The sequence below is a fragment of the Sus scrofa genome, chromosome 8 (genome assembly GCF_000003025.6).
Source record: "Sus scrofa isolate TJ Tabasco breed Duroc chromosome 8, Sscrofa11.1, whole genome shotgun sequence".
Classification (NCBI taxonomy): Eukaryota; Metazoa; Chordata; class Mammalia; order Artiodactyla; family Suidae; genus Sus; species Sus scrofa.
This window is the reverse complement of record NC_010450.4, coordinates 131430546-131451408: the sequence shown is the minus strand read 5'-3', so window position 1 is coordinate 131451408 and position 20863 is coordinate 131430546. Positions and strand designations below refer to the sequence as shown.

Here is a 20863-nt window from a genome sequence, read left to right as displayed (position 1 = left end):
GTCACATTTCACTCACACCAAGTGAAGAATGCAACAATGATATCATCCTTGAATATTTTTATTGTCATTTGAATTATTAGACATAATATTAGGGAACTGTTGTCATAATATCATTTTGAGCATCATCCATCTACTCAATATATTTTGAGCATCTGCCTTTTGTTGGTTAATATTTTGGACTTTAAGGATACAGCAAGAGCAACATAAGCATGGTTGCCTGCTTGGTGCTTATACACTAGTGAGGGAGGCAGATAATACAAGATGAATAAGTTAGTCTATGTTAGAAGGTGCTAAGTATTAAGAAAAAACTAAAGCAGGGGAGAAGTGTGTGCGAGCTTGCAGTTTTAGATAGGGTGATGAGAGGAGATCCGAGAAGCTGGCATTTCAGTGAAGACCTGAAGGGGTGAACAAGTGGACCACGTGGCTATCTGGGGAGAGCATCTTGGACAGAAGGAATAGCAGGTTCAAGGCCTTAAGGCTGCCTGCTCATCCTGGGAACATTGAGGAGGGAGTGTGGCTGAAATTGAATGATCAGTGGGGAAAATATCAGCTTGCTGTATTCTTTCTCGCCTCCATAGCTTGAGTTTGGAAACTACCAGGAAAGGAGTCTGATTGGCTTAGTTCACCAGATGCTAACCTTAGACCAATTACTGTGGTTGAATATGTGAGATATCCTGCTGGGCTATTGCCACTAGAAACAAATGACTTATCACAGGAGGTTGTGGTCAGAACAATATGTGTCCACTGCATCATTCAGTAAATATTTATTGATTGAACTAAAGTTTATTACTTTTTTTTTAACCAAAAAAATGACGCTTAGGGGATGGTGGATCCAGGAGAGAAAATTAGTGCCACGTTGAAAAGAGAATTTGTTGAGGAAGCTCTCAACTCATTACAGAAGTCCAGTGCTGAGAAGAGAGAATTAGAGAAACAGTTGCACAAACTCTTCAGCCAGGAACATCTAGTGGTAAGAAATGGTGGTTCCTAGGAAGGATTTAGTCCTGGGGATTAATGAAACTCTTAGTTTTCCTTTTGACTAAGTGTGAGCTACTCTGATGCTGAGCTCTTCCATTTAACAGAAAATCTTTCTTTGCATGAATTTAGCTTTTTCGAAAGGACCTTTATATTTTAAATTATGTTATTCAGAGTTTTTTTTTTTTTTTTTTTTTTTTTTTTTGGTCTTTTTGCTATTTCTTTGGGCCGCTCCCATGGCATATGGAGGTTCCCAGGCTAGGGGTCGAATCGGAGCTGTAGCCACCGGCCTACGCCAGAGCCACAGCAACGCGGGATCCGAGCTGCGTCTGCAACCTATACCACAGCTCACGGCAACGCCGGATCGTTAACCCACTGAGCAAGGGCAGGGACCGAACCTGCGACCTCATGGTTCCTAGTCGGATTCGTTAACCACTGCGCCACGACGGGAACTCCTTTTTTTGGTTTGTTTTTTGTTTTTGCGTTATTTAGAGTTTTTATGGCTTATAACCATTTAAATCTCATGTCTGTTTTGTCTACATACCCTTTTTGATTAAAATAAAATCACTTTATAAAGTGTGGTACACTAATAATGACAAGGATAGGTTTTTCTTTTTTGTTGGTTTTTTTCAAATTGCTTTGTGTTCTTTCTATAATTAGGATTTCTTAGTTATTTATCTGTGTTGTCTAGGTTTGGGGTAACATTTGTGTTAGATGGCTAGATCCAAATCTTTTCATGTATTAACAGCTTAAATATTAGTCTTTACTAACCTTACTTATGGATCCTTGTTTAACTAGAAGAATCTCTCTTTGTGTATCTAAAACTATAATCACAGAAATTATTAAAATGGAAAAATTCTTAAATTATAAAGTTTTGGAAGAAGTTATATGGCCAAAGTATGACTGCTCTCAAATTCTGAAATTAGAGTCTCGGGTGTTGAGGGTTTTGTGAATTTTAAAGCTGCCCCTAAATGTTTTTGAGAATACTGTTTCCTGGGAAATTTAAAACAAGCATATGGAATGCTCCTGTAAAGGTTCTATAATATTTATATTTCTTTTTGTGTGTGGTAAAAAAACATATAACGTATAATTTTCCATCTTAACCATTTTTAAGTATATAGTTATGATAATTAAATGTGCACATTTTGTAGCAGGATATTTCTTTTTTAGTTTTTGGTCTTTTCTGGGGCTGCATGCACGGCATATGGAGGTTCTCAGGCTAGGGGTCTAATCGGAGCTATAGCAGCCGGCCTGCGCCAGAGCCACAGCAATGCGGGATCCGAGCCACAGCTCATGGCAATGCTGGATCCTTAACCTATTGAGCAAGGCCAAGGATCGAACCCGAAACCTCATGGTTCCTAGTCGGATTCGTTAACCACTGAGCCACAACGGGAACTCCCAGCAGGATATTTCTGACGCTAATGAAGGTATCATGCTCTGCTCTACCCATTCCTACTTCACCCTATAATTTTTTTTGTCTACCTTCTTTTAAAAATAGATCTATAAGGGATATGTTGATGATCCTCGAAACACTGATAACGCATGGATGGAGACGGAGGCCGTGAACTACCACGATGAAACAGGTAATTTTACTTAGGTTGATTAAGTTACCTGAATTAGAGGGTCAGTTTAAATCAAGCAGCCTACTAGGGCACAATTAAATCTGGACTATTTTAGCATTTTAAGTCAATCAGTTACTGATTATAGGATTATATTTGTATGAAACCAGATTGTTGATATTAAAGGAATATATAGAAGAAAGCTCTAAAAGTATAGCCTGTAACTGATTTCGTTTAATCCATGGGTAGCATGTAAAATTGAGGCATATATATATATATAGCTTTTAAGGCCCCTACCTTCAATATGGAAGTTCCCAGGCTTCAGGTCGAATTGGAGCTGTAGCTCCCAGCCTCCTCCACAGCCACAGCAATGCCACATATCCAACCCATTGAGTGAGGCCAGGAATCAAACCCACATCCTCATGGATACTAGTCGGATTTGTTTCTGTTGTGCCACAGTGGGAACTCCGAGGTTATATTTATAGACTAAAATTGTGTGCCCTAAAGTCGTTAAATTGTTTGTATAGTATGAGTCAATTTGTATAAAACAAAAGCAACTGAAGATTTAGGTAGGAAGTATGGCTATGATAAAGGAAATGGGATTTTTATTTGTTTTAGTGTTTAAAATAATTTGATGATTAGCATGCATTTTTAAAATATAAAACACTACCAAAAAATATGAAATACTGAAAAAGTTTAAAATGAATGCTTTTTCTGGTCCATTGATTTAAACATTTTAGGAGGTGGATGGTAATCAAAACTGTTATAAAAAGGAGGAGAAATCTGCTATCTTAAAAATTAATTATAATCTCCAGCTTATACATTGAGTGGCTGGCTTCTCTAGAAACATATTTTATTGCTAAATTGGATGACATTTTAAATGAGGGTACCATATCAGAGAACTGAATGTTCCACTCATGGCTCCTTTCTGAGTTGTGTAACCTTTCGAAAATCAGTTTGTTTTTGTTTGTTTGTTTTGTTTTTGTTTCTTTTTAGGGCCACACCTGCGGCATATGGAAGTTCCCAGGCTAGGGGTTCTATTGGAGCTGCAGCTGCTGGCCACAGCCACAGCAACGGGGGATCCGAGCCTCGTCTCCACCTACACCACAGCTCACAGCATCACTGGAACCTTAGCCCACTGAGCACAGCCAGGGATTGAATCCAAATCCTCATGGATACTAGTCCGGTTTCTTAACCACTGAGCCACGACAGGAACTCCCACTTGTTCTGTTGGACTCTGTTTTTTCCTTATAACATGGGCTGGAACGAACTAGAAGATCTGTCACTTTTACATTCTTGCTGAACTTGGGGAAATGCCAAGCACTGATTCCATTACTTCTATACAACAACTCTAACCACAGTGTTAGAATTCATTCATTCTTTCTTTCTTTTTTTTCTTTTTTTTCTTTTGCCTTTTCTAGGGCCGCTCCTGTGGCATATGGAGGTTCCCAGGCTAGGGGTCTAATCGGAGCTGTAGCCGCTGGCCTACACCACTGCCACAGCAACGCAGGATCTGAGCCGAGTCTGTGACCTACACCACAGCTCATGGTAACGCCGGATCCTTAACCCACTGAGCAAGGCCAGGAATCGAACCCGCAACCTCATGGTTCCTAGTCAGATTCGTTAACCACTGCGCCACAACGGGAACTCCTAGAATTCATTCTTGTATTGAGGATGTAGAAGAAATATTCAAAAGGAGAAATATGCAAATATAATTTAGAAGCAGACCTTTACAACTTAAGTACTGATGAATTTGTTAGGTATTTATATTTGGAATTACAAAACAGTGAGCCTCTAGAAGTTGGTTACATAGTGTCTGAGTTGTTCAACTTAGTTTTCACCCTTTCTTTCTTTTTTTTTAAAATTTTTTGTCTTTTCCAGGGCCACACCCACAGCATATAGAGGTTCCCAGGCTAGGGGTCCAATCGGAGCTACAGCTGCTGGCCTACGCCACAGCCACAGCTATGCAGGATCCGAGCCACATCTGCGACCTACACCATAGCCACAGCAATGCTGGATCCTTAACCCACTGAGTGAGGCCAGCCATCGAACCCACAACCTCAAGGTTCCTAGTCGGATTCGTTAACCACTGAGCCACAATGGGAACTCCTGTTTTCACCCTTTCATTCTCTCTCTTAACTTAAAAAAAAATTACGGGAGTTCCCATCGTGGCGCAGTGGTTGACGAATCCGACTAGGAACCATGAGGTTGCGGGTTTGGTCCCTGCCCTTGCTCAGTGGGTTAAGGATCCAGCGTTGCCGTGAGCTGTGGTGTAGGTTGCAGACGCGGCTCGGATCCTGCTTTGTTGTGGCTCTGGCGTAGGCTGGCGGCTGCAGCTCCGATCAACCCCTAGCCTGGGAACCTCCATATGCCGCAGGAGCGGCCCAAGAAATGGCAAAAAGACCAAAAAAAAAAAAAAAAAAAAATTACGGTCTGATAATTCCAGTTCTCTGCTATATCTGAGTCTGATTTGGTTGCTTGATTGTCTCTTCCGTTACTATGAGGATATACAAAGAGCTCTTGTTTTAGCCTTGGGATTCAGAATCCTGTGTGCTAAAGTATTCAATTGATTCTTCTAACAATCAGCTTTATTATTTAATTATTATAAAGGCTACCATTATAAAGATAAAGGATATATGTGTTATAGTGAGTTATTGAGAAAATCAGTGACATAAAGCTGAAAAAATTTAAAGGACTAGTTATTTCATTTCCCAAAGATGACCACTGTTATATTGATTGGTCTTCTTCCAGACTTTGTATAGCTGTTTTTAAAATAAAAAATAGGCTCACACTGTACATTCTGTTTCTTGAATTTTCACATAAAAGTATATTATGGACATATTTCTACATCAGTATTTATAAAAGTGCTTCACTTTTGACAGTTCCCTTCGTGGCACAGTGGAAATGAATCCGACTAGGGACCATGAGGTTGTGGGTTCGATCCGGCATTGCCGTGAGCTGTGGTGTTGGTTGCAGATGTGGCTCGGATCCTGCATTGCTGTGGCTGTGGCATAGGCCAGCAGCTGTAGCTCCAACTGGACCCCTAGCCTGGGAACCTGTGTATGCCGAAGTGCTTCACTTTGAATGACCATATGGGAGTCTGTTCTTTAGCTGTCTTATCGTTTATTTAATCTATGCCCTTTAGGCAGAAAGTTTGGTTATGTCCATTTTTTTTCATTTTGGTTATGAATAATGTTGCCTTGAATACTTCAGTAAGCTTGTCTTTTTATTTCCTTAGGATAAATCCTTTGAAGTAGAATTGTATCCTCAGTACCTAGTACAGAGTCTGATGCATGAGTCACTCTGATATTTGTTGAATGAATGCTCATCAAAGAGCATTTGCTTTTTAAAAGCTCTTGATAAATGTTGCCAAATTGTCTTACAGAAATATACCAGTTACATTGCCAACAGTGGTTGAAAGCACTTATTTTTAATTTTGATAATTAGAAATATTTGAATAAATATATTTATATGTATTTATAAATATAGCTATAAATATTTTATTTTATGGCTTCTGGTTTAGTGTCATACCTGGAAAAGTCCATTAACTGTATGACTATAAAGTAAGTCATCAGTAATTGTTTTCTTTCATTTTTTTAACATTTAAATCTCTAATTCCTCTGGAATTTTGATGTGAGTTCTCGTGTTTATTTAATGTGAACTCTTTTTTTCTAAGGATAATATTTATTTATTTATCTTTTTTTAGCCACACCTGTAAAAAGCTTCCAGGCTAGGGGTCGAATTGGAGCTGCAGCTGCTGGCCTACACCACAGCCACAGCCACAGCAGTGCCAGATCTAAACTGCATCAGTGACCTATGCTGCAGCTTGTAGGCAATGCCGGATCCTTAACCCATTGAATGAGGTCAGGGATCAAACCCGCATCCTCACAAACACTATTTTGGGTTCTTAACCTACTGAGCCACAATGGGAACTCCTACTTTTACTTTTTTTTTTTTTTTTTTTTTTATTATTTTCCCACTGTACAGCAAGGGGGTCAGGTCATCCTTAGATGTATACATTGCAGTTACAGTTTTTTCCCCCACCCTTTCTTCTGTTGCGACATGAGTATCTAGAAATAGTTCTCAATGCTATTCAGCAGGATCTCCTTATAAATCTATTCTAGGTTGTGTCTGATAAGCCCAAGCTCCCGATCCCTCCCACTCCCTCCCCCTCAGTACTTTTACTTTTTAAAGAGAAAAGCTTTCTTACTGGTACCTCTACTTAGAATTTAGGCACTTGGTTAAAATTTGAGCCTTTGGGAAATTTGAATAGCCTAGGTTTTAATTCACTTGGCCACCTAATATAATGATAATTTAAGGTTATTTTTTAGTAAGAAAACAAATTACTTCTTCTTGATGACTTTTTTTCTTTGGTAACCAGGTGAGATAATGGAGAACCTTACCCTAGAAGCTGGAGATGATGCTGGAAAAGTGAAATGGGTGGATATCAATGATAAACTCAAGCTTTATGCTAGTCACTCTCAATTCATCAAACTTGTGGCTGAGAAACGAGATGCACACTGGAGTGAGAACCCTGAAACTGACTGCCAAGAGTTATAGTTCGCAAATCTCCATGTAAATCAAAGGCCAGCAAGAGAGCACGTACTGAAAAGAAGGCAGTATCACAGAACTCATATATAAGTAGGTCCCTTGGAAATTATTTTAATCACTTTCAAACTGATTTGCATTTGGAAGGTTTTGCATCAGAATAAAATTAGTAAATATGATGAAATAGAACACATAATTTTCTGCTTTCCAGCCAGAAGAGCTATAAACCATCATATTTTGTATGTATTTTATTTAAGCATGGCTTAAATCAAATTTGAAGAACAGATGCTCTTTGCAGAATCAGAATCTGAATAAAGATAAATTTTTGTTCAGCCATAACTTCTGCTTTCCATCTAGTTCTTATTTGTCACGTTTTTTTTTCCCCCATTGATCTTTGAGTCCTGAAGGAGGTTCCTGTCACATCAAGCTTCTTTTGGAGGCACACCAACCACCATTTATCTTTAAATTATTTGCTCACATTTTGCTTTATATGATCTTGTTGAAGCTGATTTCAAAAATAGAAGCCTTATTTATTCTTGACTTTAGAGTCAGTTTTAGGAGGAAATTTCGGTCACTCTTCTAGTCAATAAAGATCAAGCTCAATGATCAAGAGCACCTGTTCTCATTTCCAAAAATTCTGAGTTAAAAAAATACGTCCGGGAAATCAGTAATTTAAATTGGTATATGCATTTCACTGTACTGTAACCATATGTGCCATAAATGAATTAAAAATAGAATGGTCAGAAAGGAACTGAAATCAGACAGAGACAGTCCTTGAGAGTTAACGTGTCGTTTGTTAGGAAGGGATTGTTAAGGGCTGACATGGGTTTTTGAGAGACTCACTGTTAACATTGTAATTCCCAGAGGAGAGGAAAGGCGTTCTTGGAAGCAGGGAAGAGGGAGGAAAATAACACGGCCTCTTCTCAGGGGACATGTGTGTCACATTCTGGCCAAGACATCTATTGGGACAGTCCCATGACACTAACGCCTGAGGTAGGGACTGTTATAATTCCGTCTTCATTCCAGTTGGACCACACATGGGGCCTCTGAAGGAAAGGAGGTTTAAGGGATAAAGACATGGTTGCTTTCTTTTCACATACGTGAAAAAGGTATTAGGCTTATTCTGTAGCTAGAGGACAGAACTAGGGCTAAGGTAGATCAATCAAAAGCTTTTTTTTTTTTTTTGATTTGGTTTCAAAACTCCTTTGGTAGTAAACTTGAACTGAACTGACAGGAGGCTTTTTTCCCCATCAGTGTGGCTATAAGTTTTGCTGAAAAAGGTTATAATGTTTGATTTTAGGATACTGCCTCACACCCCTGTGGAAGAGCTATAAGGTTTATTAATTTTCTGAAATCCACACAGATCCTGGCCTTTGGGCATAAAATAAGGGATTTGTGCTTGACAAGGATGATCGGCTCAGTGGGTGAGGGGTAAGGTGACCTTGACCCAGCATGGAAGAGTCTGAGTCTACTTTTACTGTTTGGGAGGAAGACTGCTTCTTCCTAACACTGAGTACAGTTCTCTAAAATTGAAACTGCTTACAAAAGCTTTTGAGAAAGTTTAAGCAATTGCGCATTTACTCATGTTTTAATAGTTTTGACACATCTACACTGACATGACTAAAGATATTAGGTTATATTAAAGTTTTATTTAAAGAATGACTAAAGCACATGATCTATAGATAATAGATTTTTTTTGTGGCATTTTGTAGTTTTCATTGGAACATTTACAAAGTATGCAAAATGATCAAACTGCTACACACTAGAGATGGGTAGAAGTGGATAATCTTCTAACTGTAAGTACCAGCACCATCTATAATAGAGAAAAACCAGGTTAAAATTTTAGTTTAAGACATTTCTGGAGGAACACCTGTTGCCACATCACTTGGTGATATTGCCTTCATGTTTACTTTTCTTATATTTTAGATATAAGGAACATTTTTATTTTTTTAAGAGACATTTAGTAAGATAAATAATGATAGCAACCATTTTTCGACTGTCTGTGTTATGTGACTTAAGCCTCACAACAGTCCTGTGAAGTTAGGTGGTATGATTTCCATTTCACAGATGAAAATGATATTTAGGAAGGTTGCCCCAAGGCTTACTCAGTAAGTAACAGAGCTTGGATTTGAAGCTTGGTCTTCCTAGTTCCAGAACCAATTCTCTATCTGTCATATTCCCTACAAAGGTTATGAAGCTTTTATGATTTGTTACTTTAAGTTTGTGGTTTGGAAGGATATATATTACTTAAGCAGTCTTATCCATAGTAAGACATTTATGGCTTATGACTTGACTTTTAAGGGCCACATCTGATTTGGCTAGCATTGCTGAATTTGTTTGCCTAATTTTGGCCCAGAGATAGTTTATTGATAAGATAGATCTTAACCTAAGAATGAGTGGCTGCAATTAGTGTTTGTCTTGCCAGCAGGTGTTTTTGAGATTTGAAAGCATTTCAAACTTAAATAGAAGCAAATGGCTAAATGTAGCTAAAGAGGGCATCTAAAATTTATAACTGCTTTTAGAGGCTAAATGCTACTCTGTGTTACAGTATAAGGTCTTATCATGGTTGCTATTGTTTTTTAAAATATTTGTGGGAGTTCCCATCGTGGCGCAGTGGTTAAGGAATCCAACTAGGAACCATGAGGTTGCGGGTTTGATCCCTGCCCTTGCTCAGTTGGTTAACGATCCGGCGTTGCCGTGAGCTGTGGTGTAGGTTGCAGACGCGGCTCGGAACTCGCGTTGCTGTGGCTCTGGCGTAGGCTGGTGGCTACAGCTCCGATTCGACCCCTAGCCTGGGAACCTCCACATGCCGTGGGAGCGGCCGAAGAAATGGCAAAAAGACAAAAAAAAAAAAAAAGAAAATTGTGAAGTTTTAATAAAGTGATTTTAAAATATATCCTTTGAAGAAAGCACTTGTAATTAATTTGTTTTTGTTTATACCTGCTTTAATCATTATTAACTTAGTATGGGCACGATCAGGCTATTAAACTCTTAGGGTAAAAGCACTAAAAATACATAATAATACTTAAAAGATATTTGGAGATTTTACTAACCGTATATAACTTTTGACATAGTAGTAAGAGAATTATTTCTGCCAAAATAAACAATACAGATTATAGTTACTATATGAAGGTATTTTTGCCATAATTTTTTCTTTGCCTCCACCCATGTCTCCCATCTTAATGGTTATTTAATGTTGTTGGGTTAGTGTTGGTACAGTCATGTGTGTTAAGAGATAGAAAATAATGTGGTTCTGTTACAGCTGAATACTGATAAATTGAACCATCAACTGTCTTCTCTGCAGCATAGAGCTTCACTTCTCCCATTTCACCTTTAATGGCCTGATAGGAGCATGTAAAGTGACAAACACTAAATAAGCACTTTGGGGCAATGATACTTGTTAGAAGGGAAACTTGGGTGAAATCCAATTTCTTTCTCAAAATTAAGATTGAGAACATTTTGATTCATCAGCTTCTCTCAGGTAGGTTAAAAATAAATGCATACTGTATGTAACTTTAATTGCCATTACTTCAGGTATTGAAAAAAGGAATTTACCTTTTTGGTTTGTGTGTCTCTCTCATATATTTTAAATGAAAGCAAACTTGGATGAGAATCAAAGTAGAAATCTCAGGGTTTGTAGCCTCGCCATCAAAAGAGCTCATGCTTCTGTCTTAAGGAGATTTTTTAACCTAATACAGTTACTTATGGGAACTGAAGTTTTGTCAAATACTATGGGCATTGTGAAAAGAATTCATTTTTAAACCTGCAGAAATTCTGATATACAAATCTTAGAGGAAATTAAGTTTATACCTCATGAGCTTTAATTTGGGTAGATCAACTGGGTTCCATTCTGGCATATGCTTTTATGGTTCAGAAGGATTATTCTTACCTTTTCTGAGATTAAATATCACTTTTATCAATATAATCATAGAAAAAAGTCTTATCCCAAAGAAGCCCTAAAAATAAAAATATTAATAAGATATTATCTTCAGTCCATTAAGTAGATTTATAGTTTATAATAGCTGAAAAATTAATATGGACTTACCCCAAGTTGGTTCAAAACAGAAATGATTAACTATGAAGGAAGAAAAAAATCAATGATAGTGACATCAGTGGGTTTACTCTTTAGCTTAGTTTTTCTGTGTGTGTGTGTCTTTTTTGTCCTTTTTAGGGCCGCACCCGCGGCATATGGAGGTTCCCAGGCCAGGGGTCCAATCGGAGCTGTTGCTGCCAGCCTACGCCACAGCCACAGCAACGCCAGATCCGAGCTGCGTCTGTGACCTACACCACAGCTCATGGCAACGCCAGATCCTTAACCCACTGAGCGAGGCCAGGGATTGAACCCGCAGTCTCACAGTTCCTAGTCGGGTTTTGTTTCCGCTGCGCCATGACGGGAATGCCAGCTTATTTTTAACTTAGTACATACATTAGCTAAAATATTTTCAATATGAAAACCTTTGTTTTTATTGAAAAAGCAATTCCACTTTACTGCTTAGTATTTTATTTGCATGACTTTAAAATGAATATGAAATATCTAGATTTAAATTCCCTTAATACACAGGAATATTTTCTTGTAACTGCCTGTAATGGTACTCACCATGCCTGAAATATAAAAAAAAATTGATGTGAATGGTTAAGAAACTCGCTGTGTACGCTTCCACCCAAGTGCTGTCTTTCATAAATTTTGCGAATTCCCTATTTGAATGATACTTGAACCAAAATTTTAGGACAGCTATGATTTTGTTTCGAGGGTTTGCTTGCATAAGCAGTTTCACTGGAAAAGTATTGCTTTGTAGCTTCCATGTGGTCCTATTTTTAGAGGCGGGCAGCTTGTTCAGAATATTGACCACTGTCAAAAAGATGGATCCCTCTATTTTTCGAGCAGAGTCCATCCCAGCATATGTGCAAGAATAGGTAAGCTAAAGCTCTCACTGGTCTTAGGCAAGGACATTGCCCCAAGATAGCATTTGTTCTCTTCGGATGCCTTTTCCTATTTCCCGACTTGCTTTATTTTATTTCTAAATGAATTGGACTAATAGAGATGGTCATTTTTACGATGAACTAGCTCATCTTGTAATAGGGTATTGAATGTAATATTTTTATAAGCTTCATAGATTAACAAGGCAGATGTATTTACCGCTATAAGATCATTAAGTGTCGGCACCTGGAATAAAGGAAACACAATCAAATAATCAAAGAGCTGTAATTCAGTATTTTATCTATCTTTTCTATTTTATACATTTTATATCAGTTTGATTAATAAAAAGCATGCTTTTTAGAATTTTCAGCATTTATAAAATTAGGTCAGTAAGATTGACATTCACTAATACCTACCCCTTGGTACCCATCCCCTCTTCAAACCTACTATCACTGGAAACATGTAATCTGCATTTTTCTTTCGTGGACTCCAAACACAGGAGCTTTTTGGAAAGATCTTTAAACTTACACATACAGGATTGGAAAAAAGACTGTATTTGGACATCACTTCTTTTTATTTTATTTTATTTTTTTTGTCTTTTGTCTTTTTAGGGAGACGCACCCGAGGCATATGGAGGTTCCCAGCTAGGGGTCCAGTCACAGCTGTAGCTGCCGGCCTATACCACAGCCACAGCAATGCCAGATCCAAGCCTAGTCTGTGACCTACACCACAGCTCATGGCAACACCGGATCCTTAACCCACTGAGCAAGGCCAGGGATCGAACCCAAAACCTCATGGTTCCTAGTCGGATTCGTTAACCACTGCCGCACGATGGGAACTCCGGGTATCACTTCTTTAGGAAAAAACTTTAATAATATCACATCCTATAATTGTAATAGAAGTATCATTAAAAACTTGAAGTTAATATGCTACATTATAATTTATTTTTTGGTTTATTTATCTCTTCCTATGTTATTTTCCCTCATTCAGTAAAATCTTGTCAAAATAAAATTTAAATCATCCTTTGATACCATGACCATAACCTTAAATATAGTTCATAGGCTTCTGGGACAGATTCCATTTCGATAAGAATGCGTTTCCCCCTCACTAATGGTAAATGTAAGCATAAAATTTTAGAGGTGAAATGGACTTTATAAATCATTCATTTTTACTTTTTTACATTCTAAAAGAAAGTTAGGTATAAAGGATTTAATGTAAGCTTCTACTCCAAGTTAATGTGAAGAAAGTTAGGTATAAGGGAGTTAATGGAAGCTTCTACTCCAAGGAGTTAATGTAAGCTTCTATTCAGTGACAGAGCTTGCATCTCCTGATTATTTGACTTCAAATGTTTTTTCCTACTGATCTCCTGGGTTCCCTCCACACAATCAAGGAAAGTTTCAGGTTTTAGGTAGTTCAGTTTTCAAGGATATGCGACATTTGTACCTTAAGTGATTCAAATAAGACAAAATAATGGTTCTCATTATTTTTGGTAATAATGAGATAATAATTACTTTTGGTATCAAATTCCTTTCCAAATCTAAAGAATTTTCAAGTTTTGTCTTGTATTCATTTAAATACTTTCTTACAGGAAACTTTGTAATTACCTGATTTGGATTATTGGGAATTGGAAAAGGAATAGGAATTGTAATCTGCAAAAAAGGGGAAAAAAGTGAACTGTGAATAATAAGCTTTTTTCTCATTTATTCATGCCCTCAGCCATCCATTCACCCATCCATCCAGTATTTATTGAGCTATTATGTGTTCTCAGGGACTCCACTTTCTAGTTGGTGGAGATGAGATTCCAGTGGATTTCAAATAATTTTTTTCTAAGATGTATTTTTCTTATTTTGCTTAGTCAGTCGTTAAGTGCAACAATCTCATGTGTGTTGATAGTTCTTGCAAATCCTTCAGTTTCTCTGTAGTAGCTCATTCTTTTGCCTGATTTTTAGTACCATTCTGCCATCTGGTGGAAGGAAGAGAGAGCTTCTGTTTCAAATACTAGTGATTTTTTAAATTGCCGCATAGATTTACATAATTTGAAACATAAAGATGTTAATAGTGATTCTTAAATTCTAATTATAAACCAAGGCTCCAGGATTTTGCATTAATGTAAAACAAGTCTTACTGGATTTCAGCCGGAAAAAAAAAAAAAGGGCACCACCTAGCCCTGACTCAACCAAAATGTTAGGAAGTAATTATAAATGCAAGAGCATAGAAATTTAGTGTCTAAGGGTCAGTTAGTCCATGTGAAAACATTAAAGAGAAAGACTGTTCCACTGAGGACTGTAACTTTGGTGGCAATTTCCAAAAGCCTACTTAAGGTTGAGAAATAAGTAGTTCAAAACTAAATATAAGCAAAGGGAAAGTGTTTGTTACATTTAGATAATAGAAATAATGCAAAATTGTGTTAATGTTTTTAAAATATTTAGGTGATAGACAAGAAGTTAAACAAGAGGATATTTTATTTTATTTTATTTTTTTTGTCTTTTTGCCATTTCTTGGGCCACTCCTGCGCATATGGAGGTTCCCGGGCTAGGGGTTGAATCGGAGCTGCAGCTGCCAGCCTACGCCAGAGCCACAGCAACATGGGATCCGAGCCGGGTCTGCGACCTACACCACAGCTCACGGCAACGCCGGAACCTTGACCCACTGAGCAAGGGCAGGGATCGAACCCTCAATCTCATGGTTCCTAGTTGGATTTGTTAACCACTGCGCCACGATGGGAACTCCAAGAGGATATTTTAAAATGTCTATGAACCTTCCAAAACACCACTGCCTAAATACTGTTTATTTAACATGTCCCAACCTGTGTTGCAGCCTGATTGCCCTGGTCATTCTTTCCCTGGATTGCCCTGTCCTTCTCAGCCCTTGTTGTTCCCTCCGCCTGGAGTGCTCCCCCCGCACTACCTGGCTGGGACACCCTTCCTCTGTGAATGAAGTCTTTGACACATAGCCTGAGTCAGCTGGTTTTGTATTTGCCTCTAGAAGCACTTATCAAATCGCATCGTTTTTTCCTTTGTGAATCTCTCTTCCTCATCAGATTCCTAAATGTATTCATACTCTTTGGATTTCCAGCAGTCACAATAGATCCCATTACATAGTCGATACTCAGTGAATATTAACCAAATGAATTCTGTCTGTACTAATAAAGGCAACTCTATTATGTATTTAGCATTGTTCTGGCCTTTATTTTAAAGATTTATAAGAATCCAGATATTAGGAGAGATTGGAAAGAGTACAACAAGAAGAGCAAAATAATTATTTTGTTTGACCTGAGAAAAGTTACAGAAAGCTGGGGGGAAAAAACATTTTAGAGAAAAGAAAGCAGCAAGGTGATTTAGAAAAAGGAGAACAGGTATTCTAGAAAAAGGTTATTCCCTATGTGAAGAATAATTAAGCTCATTATAGTTGACATAATTTAGTGTAAACCCCTTTTTGATAGCAAGCATAGAGAGAGAGTGAAAGAAGTCCCTGAAGCTTTGGAAGGGAGTTTGCTATAGCTGCTTGTCACACTCCACCACAGCTATGCAGGAGGGGAGTGTGAACAGCTGGTGCCTGGTGGCCTCGCAAAGCCTCATATTTCTGTGTCCAAATTCGGAAAATGCTATGACCATCATCCAACTAATAAGTACTCTTTGCAAGTTGAGATTCCCCCCAACCCGTGCTTACCAGAGGCAGTTGTGGAGGTGGGGGAAATGGGATCTGAGGAAAAAATAGTGGTCCTTGTGGTGGGTGGAAGTTAAATCTCTGTAACGAGAAACATGATATCAGTTATTCCAAACACTTGAAAACTTTAAAAATGATGACCACGTCATTTGAAAATACAACCAGAAGTTTACCTGACCACTGGAATGTCCTCCAGATTGTTCGAGCTTGTAAAAAATAACAGCAACAAGGTAAAGCAACATGTGACAATAATTTACTCATCTCCAAGACATTTTACTCTCATGAGAATGGTTGACAAGCCGATATTGAGCGTTATGCTCATCCCTGATACAGCTTTCCCTCTGAACTAGAAAGCAGTTGAGTCTAATAGGGGAAAGTTGTATTAATTTTGTCCAGTGATTTAGAATTTGTACTTTTTACTTTTAAACTTATTTCCAAAGAATGTTTTTCTTTACATTTCTTAAGATTAATCACATTGCATGCCTCTTTATCTTTGAATCAACAGTGTTCTCAATGTAGTGCAAAGTGGAGAGAGTATGGAAGTGTAAATTTAAATTTTGTGTGTCCCCAAATACAAATTTTGAAAGCTCCCTCCCTTCTTTGAGGTCTCCTTTGTTGCAGAATGTACAGGGGATGGGGGTTCCTGCTGGCTAGGTACCCTAACATTTCAGACTATAGTAAACACACATGGGAGGCGTAGAGCCCATTGCATAGATGAGGAAGCCTGGCTGTAGTCAACATGAGGCATTTTGGGGAAGGGAATTGTAAATGAAACTCAGTTGGAACTGCTTAATTAAGACCTACGTGACTATGGAATACTTTCTCTATATTGCGAAGTTTGCTCGAGCGCTTCCTATGTTCCATTAGATGCATTTTTATCATCCTGGCATAACTCTGAGGTAGTTCTTAGAACTCCTTTTACAGGCTGGGAAGCCGTGGGTTAGTTTCTTCCTCAAGGTCATGCAGCCTGCAAATGGCACAGGGGGCTGGGATTTGTGTGGGAAAACTCTTCTGAAGAAGAATGGTAAATTCCTGGTTCTGCAACTCTCCTGGAATGAAAAGGTAGAGGAAATGCTTTCTAGCCCGGAAACACTGTGTCTCCAGACTGGAAAGGGAGTGGAAAGCTGAGGAGGAGTACTCACGGGGATGGCAGGGCAGTGGCAGCGATCCCAAGGCCAGCCAGGGTGAGAAATTTCATTCTGAAGGAGCAGTCTGGAATTGAAGGGTTAAGAGATCATTTTTTTTTTTTTTCCCCTATCCCATTATAAATAGACTTTTTAGTTGCTGGTGTTAAAATTGTGGTCAGCCTGAATCCTGCCTCTAGAGCCAGGTTTTGTAAGCCTACAACAGTGCTTTAAAAACTGCCTTTAGACAGGACATGCATTTTTTGTCTCATAACATTGCATCCGCTTACTATTCTTCCTTGTAATCTCACAGTTCAACCTGTACTGTTTGGTCCCTGAGGTTATTTGAATTTGTGATCTCTACTCTCAAATCTTCAGACACCAAGGTCATAGCAACTTAGAATAAAAGATGTACCGCCACTGGCTTAAATGAGAGTTAGTATGTAGTATATGAATAAATCCGTCGTGAGCGCCTACCCCCAAGAGATTTACCAGGTCTTCATATGGTCTGGATGCTGTTACTGACAATTAAGGTTTCTCAAAAAGGAAATGATACGGAAAAAATCTTGAAAGGCATCATGGATTGGTAGAGAATAAACACAATATGAATAAATTCAATAAAACAAATCAATGTGGTCTTGACTGGCCTGCCGATTCTGAATGCAAACCTTTTTTAATGGTCCTTAAATCACATTTAATTCAAATTAACTTACCTTAGTTTCAAACCAAGTCGCTGTACTCTGGAATTGAATTTTGGAAGAAAAAAAATTTCATCATATTCCTATTAAGACTTGTCCTCAGCACCTGAAGCAAGTTATTTATATTTCCAACTCTTTTATACATATGTATTTGAGACTCAGCTCTGATTTGTCTTTGTGCTGTTTTACTTTGCCTAAATTTAGGCAGCTTATCTCCCTCCCTCCCCCTTCTTTTTTGTGTTTCTCCTTTGCATGCCTTTGCATTTTTTTCCCTTCTAGATTCAAACCCTTGAATTTTTTTCTTCCTTTGATAGGTGGACCTATTAGAAATCATTAAATTATCCAAAAACAACATTTTTACCTAATACAATCAATTCAGTCTAAATTACACTGTCTTTTCAATTACCTTTGCTTCAAATGGTCCTTGGGCAACAAATTCAAAGAGCAGTGTGATCTAGAATCTCGATGCCCACCTAGTATTTAAGCCGTATTACTAATGCCTTTGTGGTCATGGGCAATATGAGTCACAAAATTCAAAGCTAAATTGAATAATTATTCTAGACTAGGAACTCCAACTTCTTAAATATCTCAATTACACAGAGATAGGCTTAAAGACTGATTTCTGAGGAAATAACTTCATCACCTTGGTTGGAATTAGAGTCATGTCTGTATTGCAAACAACTCACCATTAAAAATTGTGACCACTAAGAATATTTAAGTGCTTTTACAGTATTTCAACAAGGGCAACTCTATATATGGGAGCCTTAAGTAATAGAAAAATTTAAGGTGCTAAAACTTTCTCTTATTAAACAATATTTTTATTTCAAAATGAAAATTGTTTTCAAGTAAAAAATTTTTAGTGAATGTTTAGGTAATGTCCCTAGCATTAAGGTCATCTTTCACTATTCCAAAACGTTTAAAATATTTAAAATATTAAAAATAGTCAGAGGTCTAATTAATGCCTCCAAATTCGATTTCACTGTTTTGAACAAATGTGCAATTAGGAACTTGGTTTCTACCTAGTCAGGACCTCTCATTACTTTTCTTTGCAGGTACACATAAGAATATTCTGAATTGTGGGATAATTCCTAAAATTATTTCTGTAGTTGGAAGGAATTATAAATAATGCTTAATTACACTTTGATTAATCAAATTGAACATAATTATTTAGACATGACCTCGTGTGATACTTTCTGGTTAAGAACAAGTGACTCATTGAGCTAAGAAAAGAAATAAAAAATATAATTTAAAAATGAATCAGAGATTATTCTGATAAAAAACGAACTTCCAGGAGTTCCTGCTGTGGTTCAGTGGGTTAAGAGTCTGGCTGTAGTGGCTCAGGTTGCTACAGAGGTATGGGTTTGATCCCTGGCCCAGTGCAGTGGGTTAAAGGATCCAGCGTTACTGCAGCTGTGGCTCAGATTCAATCCCTGGCCTGGGAACTTCCATAAAAAACAAACAAACAAAAAACAAACAAAAAAAACTTCTTTAAGTGTCCTTCAGATAAAATTGCTAGGGGCAGTGACTGTAAAACTCTGAACAAATTTTTTTTTTTTTGGTCTTTTTTGTCTTTTTTGTTGTTGTTGTTGTTGCTATTTCTTGGGCCGCTCCCGCGGCATATGGAGGTTCCCACGCTAGGGGTCTAATTGGAGCTGTAGCCACCGGCCTACACCAGAGCCACAGCAACACGGGATCCGAGCCCCGTCTGCGACCTACACCACAGCTCACGGCAATGCCGGATCGTTAACCCACTGAGGAAGGGCAGGGATCGAACCCGCAACCTCATGGTTCCTAGTCGGATTTGTTAACCACTGCGCCACGACGGGAACTCCTGAACAAATTTTTGATTATTTGAATAAAGATAATCAAAGCGGTTTAAATATGTGAAACACCATTTTATTTTCTTTTAAATACTGTAAGTAGAATAAACTGGGTGACAGTTTCTGTTTTTGCCTTGCTTTAAACCTTGAAAAGCTTAATTTTGGTGTCTTTTATATTTTTGCCATCTAGTTTTTACTATATTAAAAAATTTCGAAGACACATTTTCTTGCTATCAACTTATGCTAGTGCTATTCATCTCTGACTGCATTGGACAGGGCTCTCCACTGTGTGTTATCTGTACATTCTCTTTATTTTGACATGAAATATGTAGAGATTTTGCTGGGCCTCCTCTCCCCAGACGCACATGTACACCTGCACAAAAACTAAAATTAGTTGTATCAAGCAGTGCAAAATCATCCATATTTTAAATTGAATTTGAAGAAGAGCACTTGAATTCAGTTTTTTTCTGTTTAAACTTACATCGTGACAAAACACTTTCAAGAGCTAAATACTTGCTTCCCAGAGGAACTATCTCCCCCAACCACATTCACACTTTTTTTTTTTTTTTAAGCAGTAAAGTCTAGAAAGTGTGATTATAATTTTATGTGAAGTATGAACCCTGGGTTGGTCTTTCACATGTAATTGTTTAAGTAAATGACTGCAAACAGGCTTGAATAAACATTTAGATTTTTATAGATTTTATTAGAATATTAAGATATTGAAAACACATCAGCAACAAGGAACATTATTTCACTTTTTTGAAGTGCACATGATATTATGGACAAAATGAATGTATTTTTTTTTTTTTTTGAGTGTTATAATCTAAGTATTTTGTGAATGGGTGCAGGGAGTGAGGAGTTAAACTGTTCACAGTGTATAGTATTTTGCAAATACTGACTTTACTTAATTTAAACGTTTTATTTCCAAAGTTAATGTTAAATGCCTGGTGTACATACTGTTATCAAGCAGTTATTCTCATTGTCTTCTTAGACATGCAAGCATTTTGCTAAATATAAATCTATAAGTATCACGTTGCATATGCTTGAGAAGTGATCAAAACAGGAGGATGCAGAAAAGTTTGAGTTCTTTCAAATCTTAATTCAAAACAGGAGATTTTCATCTATGTCTTCTGTAAAAAACAAAAACAAAACACCCTTTTAGAAAGTAGCCAGAACAGTAATATAAACCAACGATTTAGAACTGGGAGGTCAGAGAAGCCATCGGTAAGGCAGTAAGATGGTGGTTTTCAGTTCTGGTAGGGCATCAACATGGCCCATGATATTTTAAAAATATGTGTATCCTTGGACCTCACTCCCGGCCTCCTGAATCAGCATCTCCAGTGGTGGCCAAGGGCATGCATACATTTAGAAAACTCTGCAGGTAGTTCGAGAACCACTGGTAGTAGTGACTGAGGGGAGACCCAGCCAAAAAATGCCAAGTATACCACTCTATAAGGGTTGCCAAAATATAATCGAAATCAATAGAAATATAGTGCCAGTTATATCAGATTTCCAATCAAGGAATTTTAAAAGAACTTGCTGCCACACTTATGGAAGA

At 37.8% G+C, this 20863-nt stretch overlaps 3 protein-coding genes across 14 annotated transcripts in view; 2 read left to right on the top strand and 1 right to left on the bottom strand.

Annotated features, from left to right (window-relative positions):
* The window catches only part of NUDT9 (nudix hydrolase 9), a 36740-nt gene extending 21576 nt beyond the window's left edge, over positions 1-15164 (top strand). For 3 of the 4 annotated variants that reach the window (XM_003357086.3, XM_003357087.4, XM_005667017.2), the window contains 3 exons: positions 821-967; positions 2471-2555; positions 6913-7418. In XM_003357086.3, coding sequence (XP_003357134.1) covers positions 821-967; positions 2471-2555; positions 6913-7091 — 411 coding nt within the window. In that variant the 3' untranslated portion in view covers positions 7092-7418. Of the gene's footprint in view, positions 1-820; positions 968-2470; positions 2556-6912; positions 7419-8791; positions 8876-10341 lie in introns of those variants that run through there. The other variant, XR_002346876.1, reaches the window with a different exon arrangement.
* The window catches only part of DSPP (dentin sialophosphoprotein), a 126088-nt gene continuing 112359 nt past the window's right edge, over positions 7135-20863 (top strand). For 3 of the 4 annotated variants that reach the window (XM_021100404.1, XM_021100406.1, XM_021100402.1), the window contains exons 1-2: positions 7944-8072; positions 8792-8875. The gene's annotated coding sequence lies outside the window, so the exon portion shown is untranslated. Of the gene's footprint in view, positions 7173-7943; positions 8073-8791; positions 8876-20863 lie in introns of those variants that run through there. The other variant, XM_021100405.1, reaches the window with a different exon arrangement.
* Positions 19982-20863, bottom strand: part of SPARCL1 (SPARC like 1) — a 44624-nt gene continuing 43742 nt past the window's right edge. For 5 of the 6 annotated variants that reach the window (XM_005667002.3, XM_021100260.1, XM_021100261.1 and 2 more), the window contains one exon: positions 19982-20435. In XM_005667002.3, coding sequence (XP_005667059.1) covers positions 20407-20435 — 29 coding nt within the window. In that variant the 3' untranslated portion in view covers positions 19982-20406. 6 annotated transcript variants of the gene reach the window in all.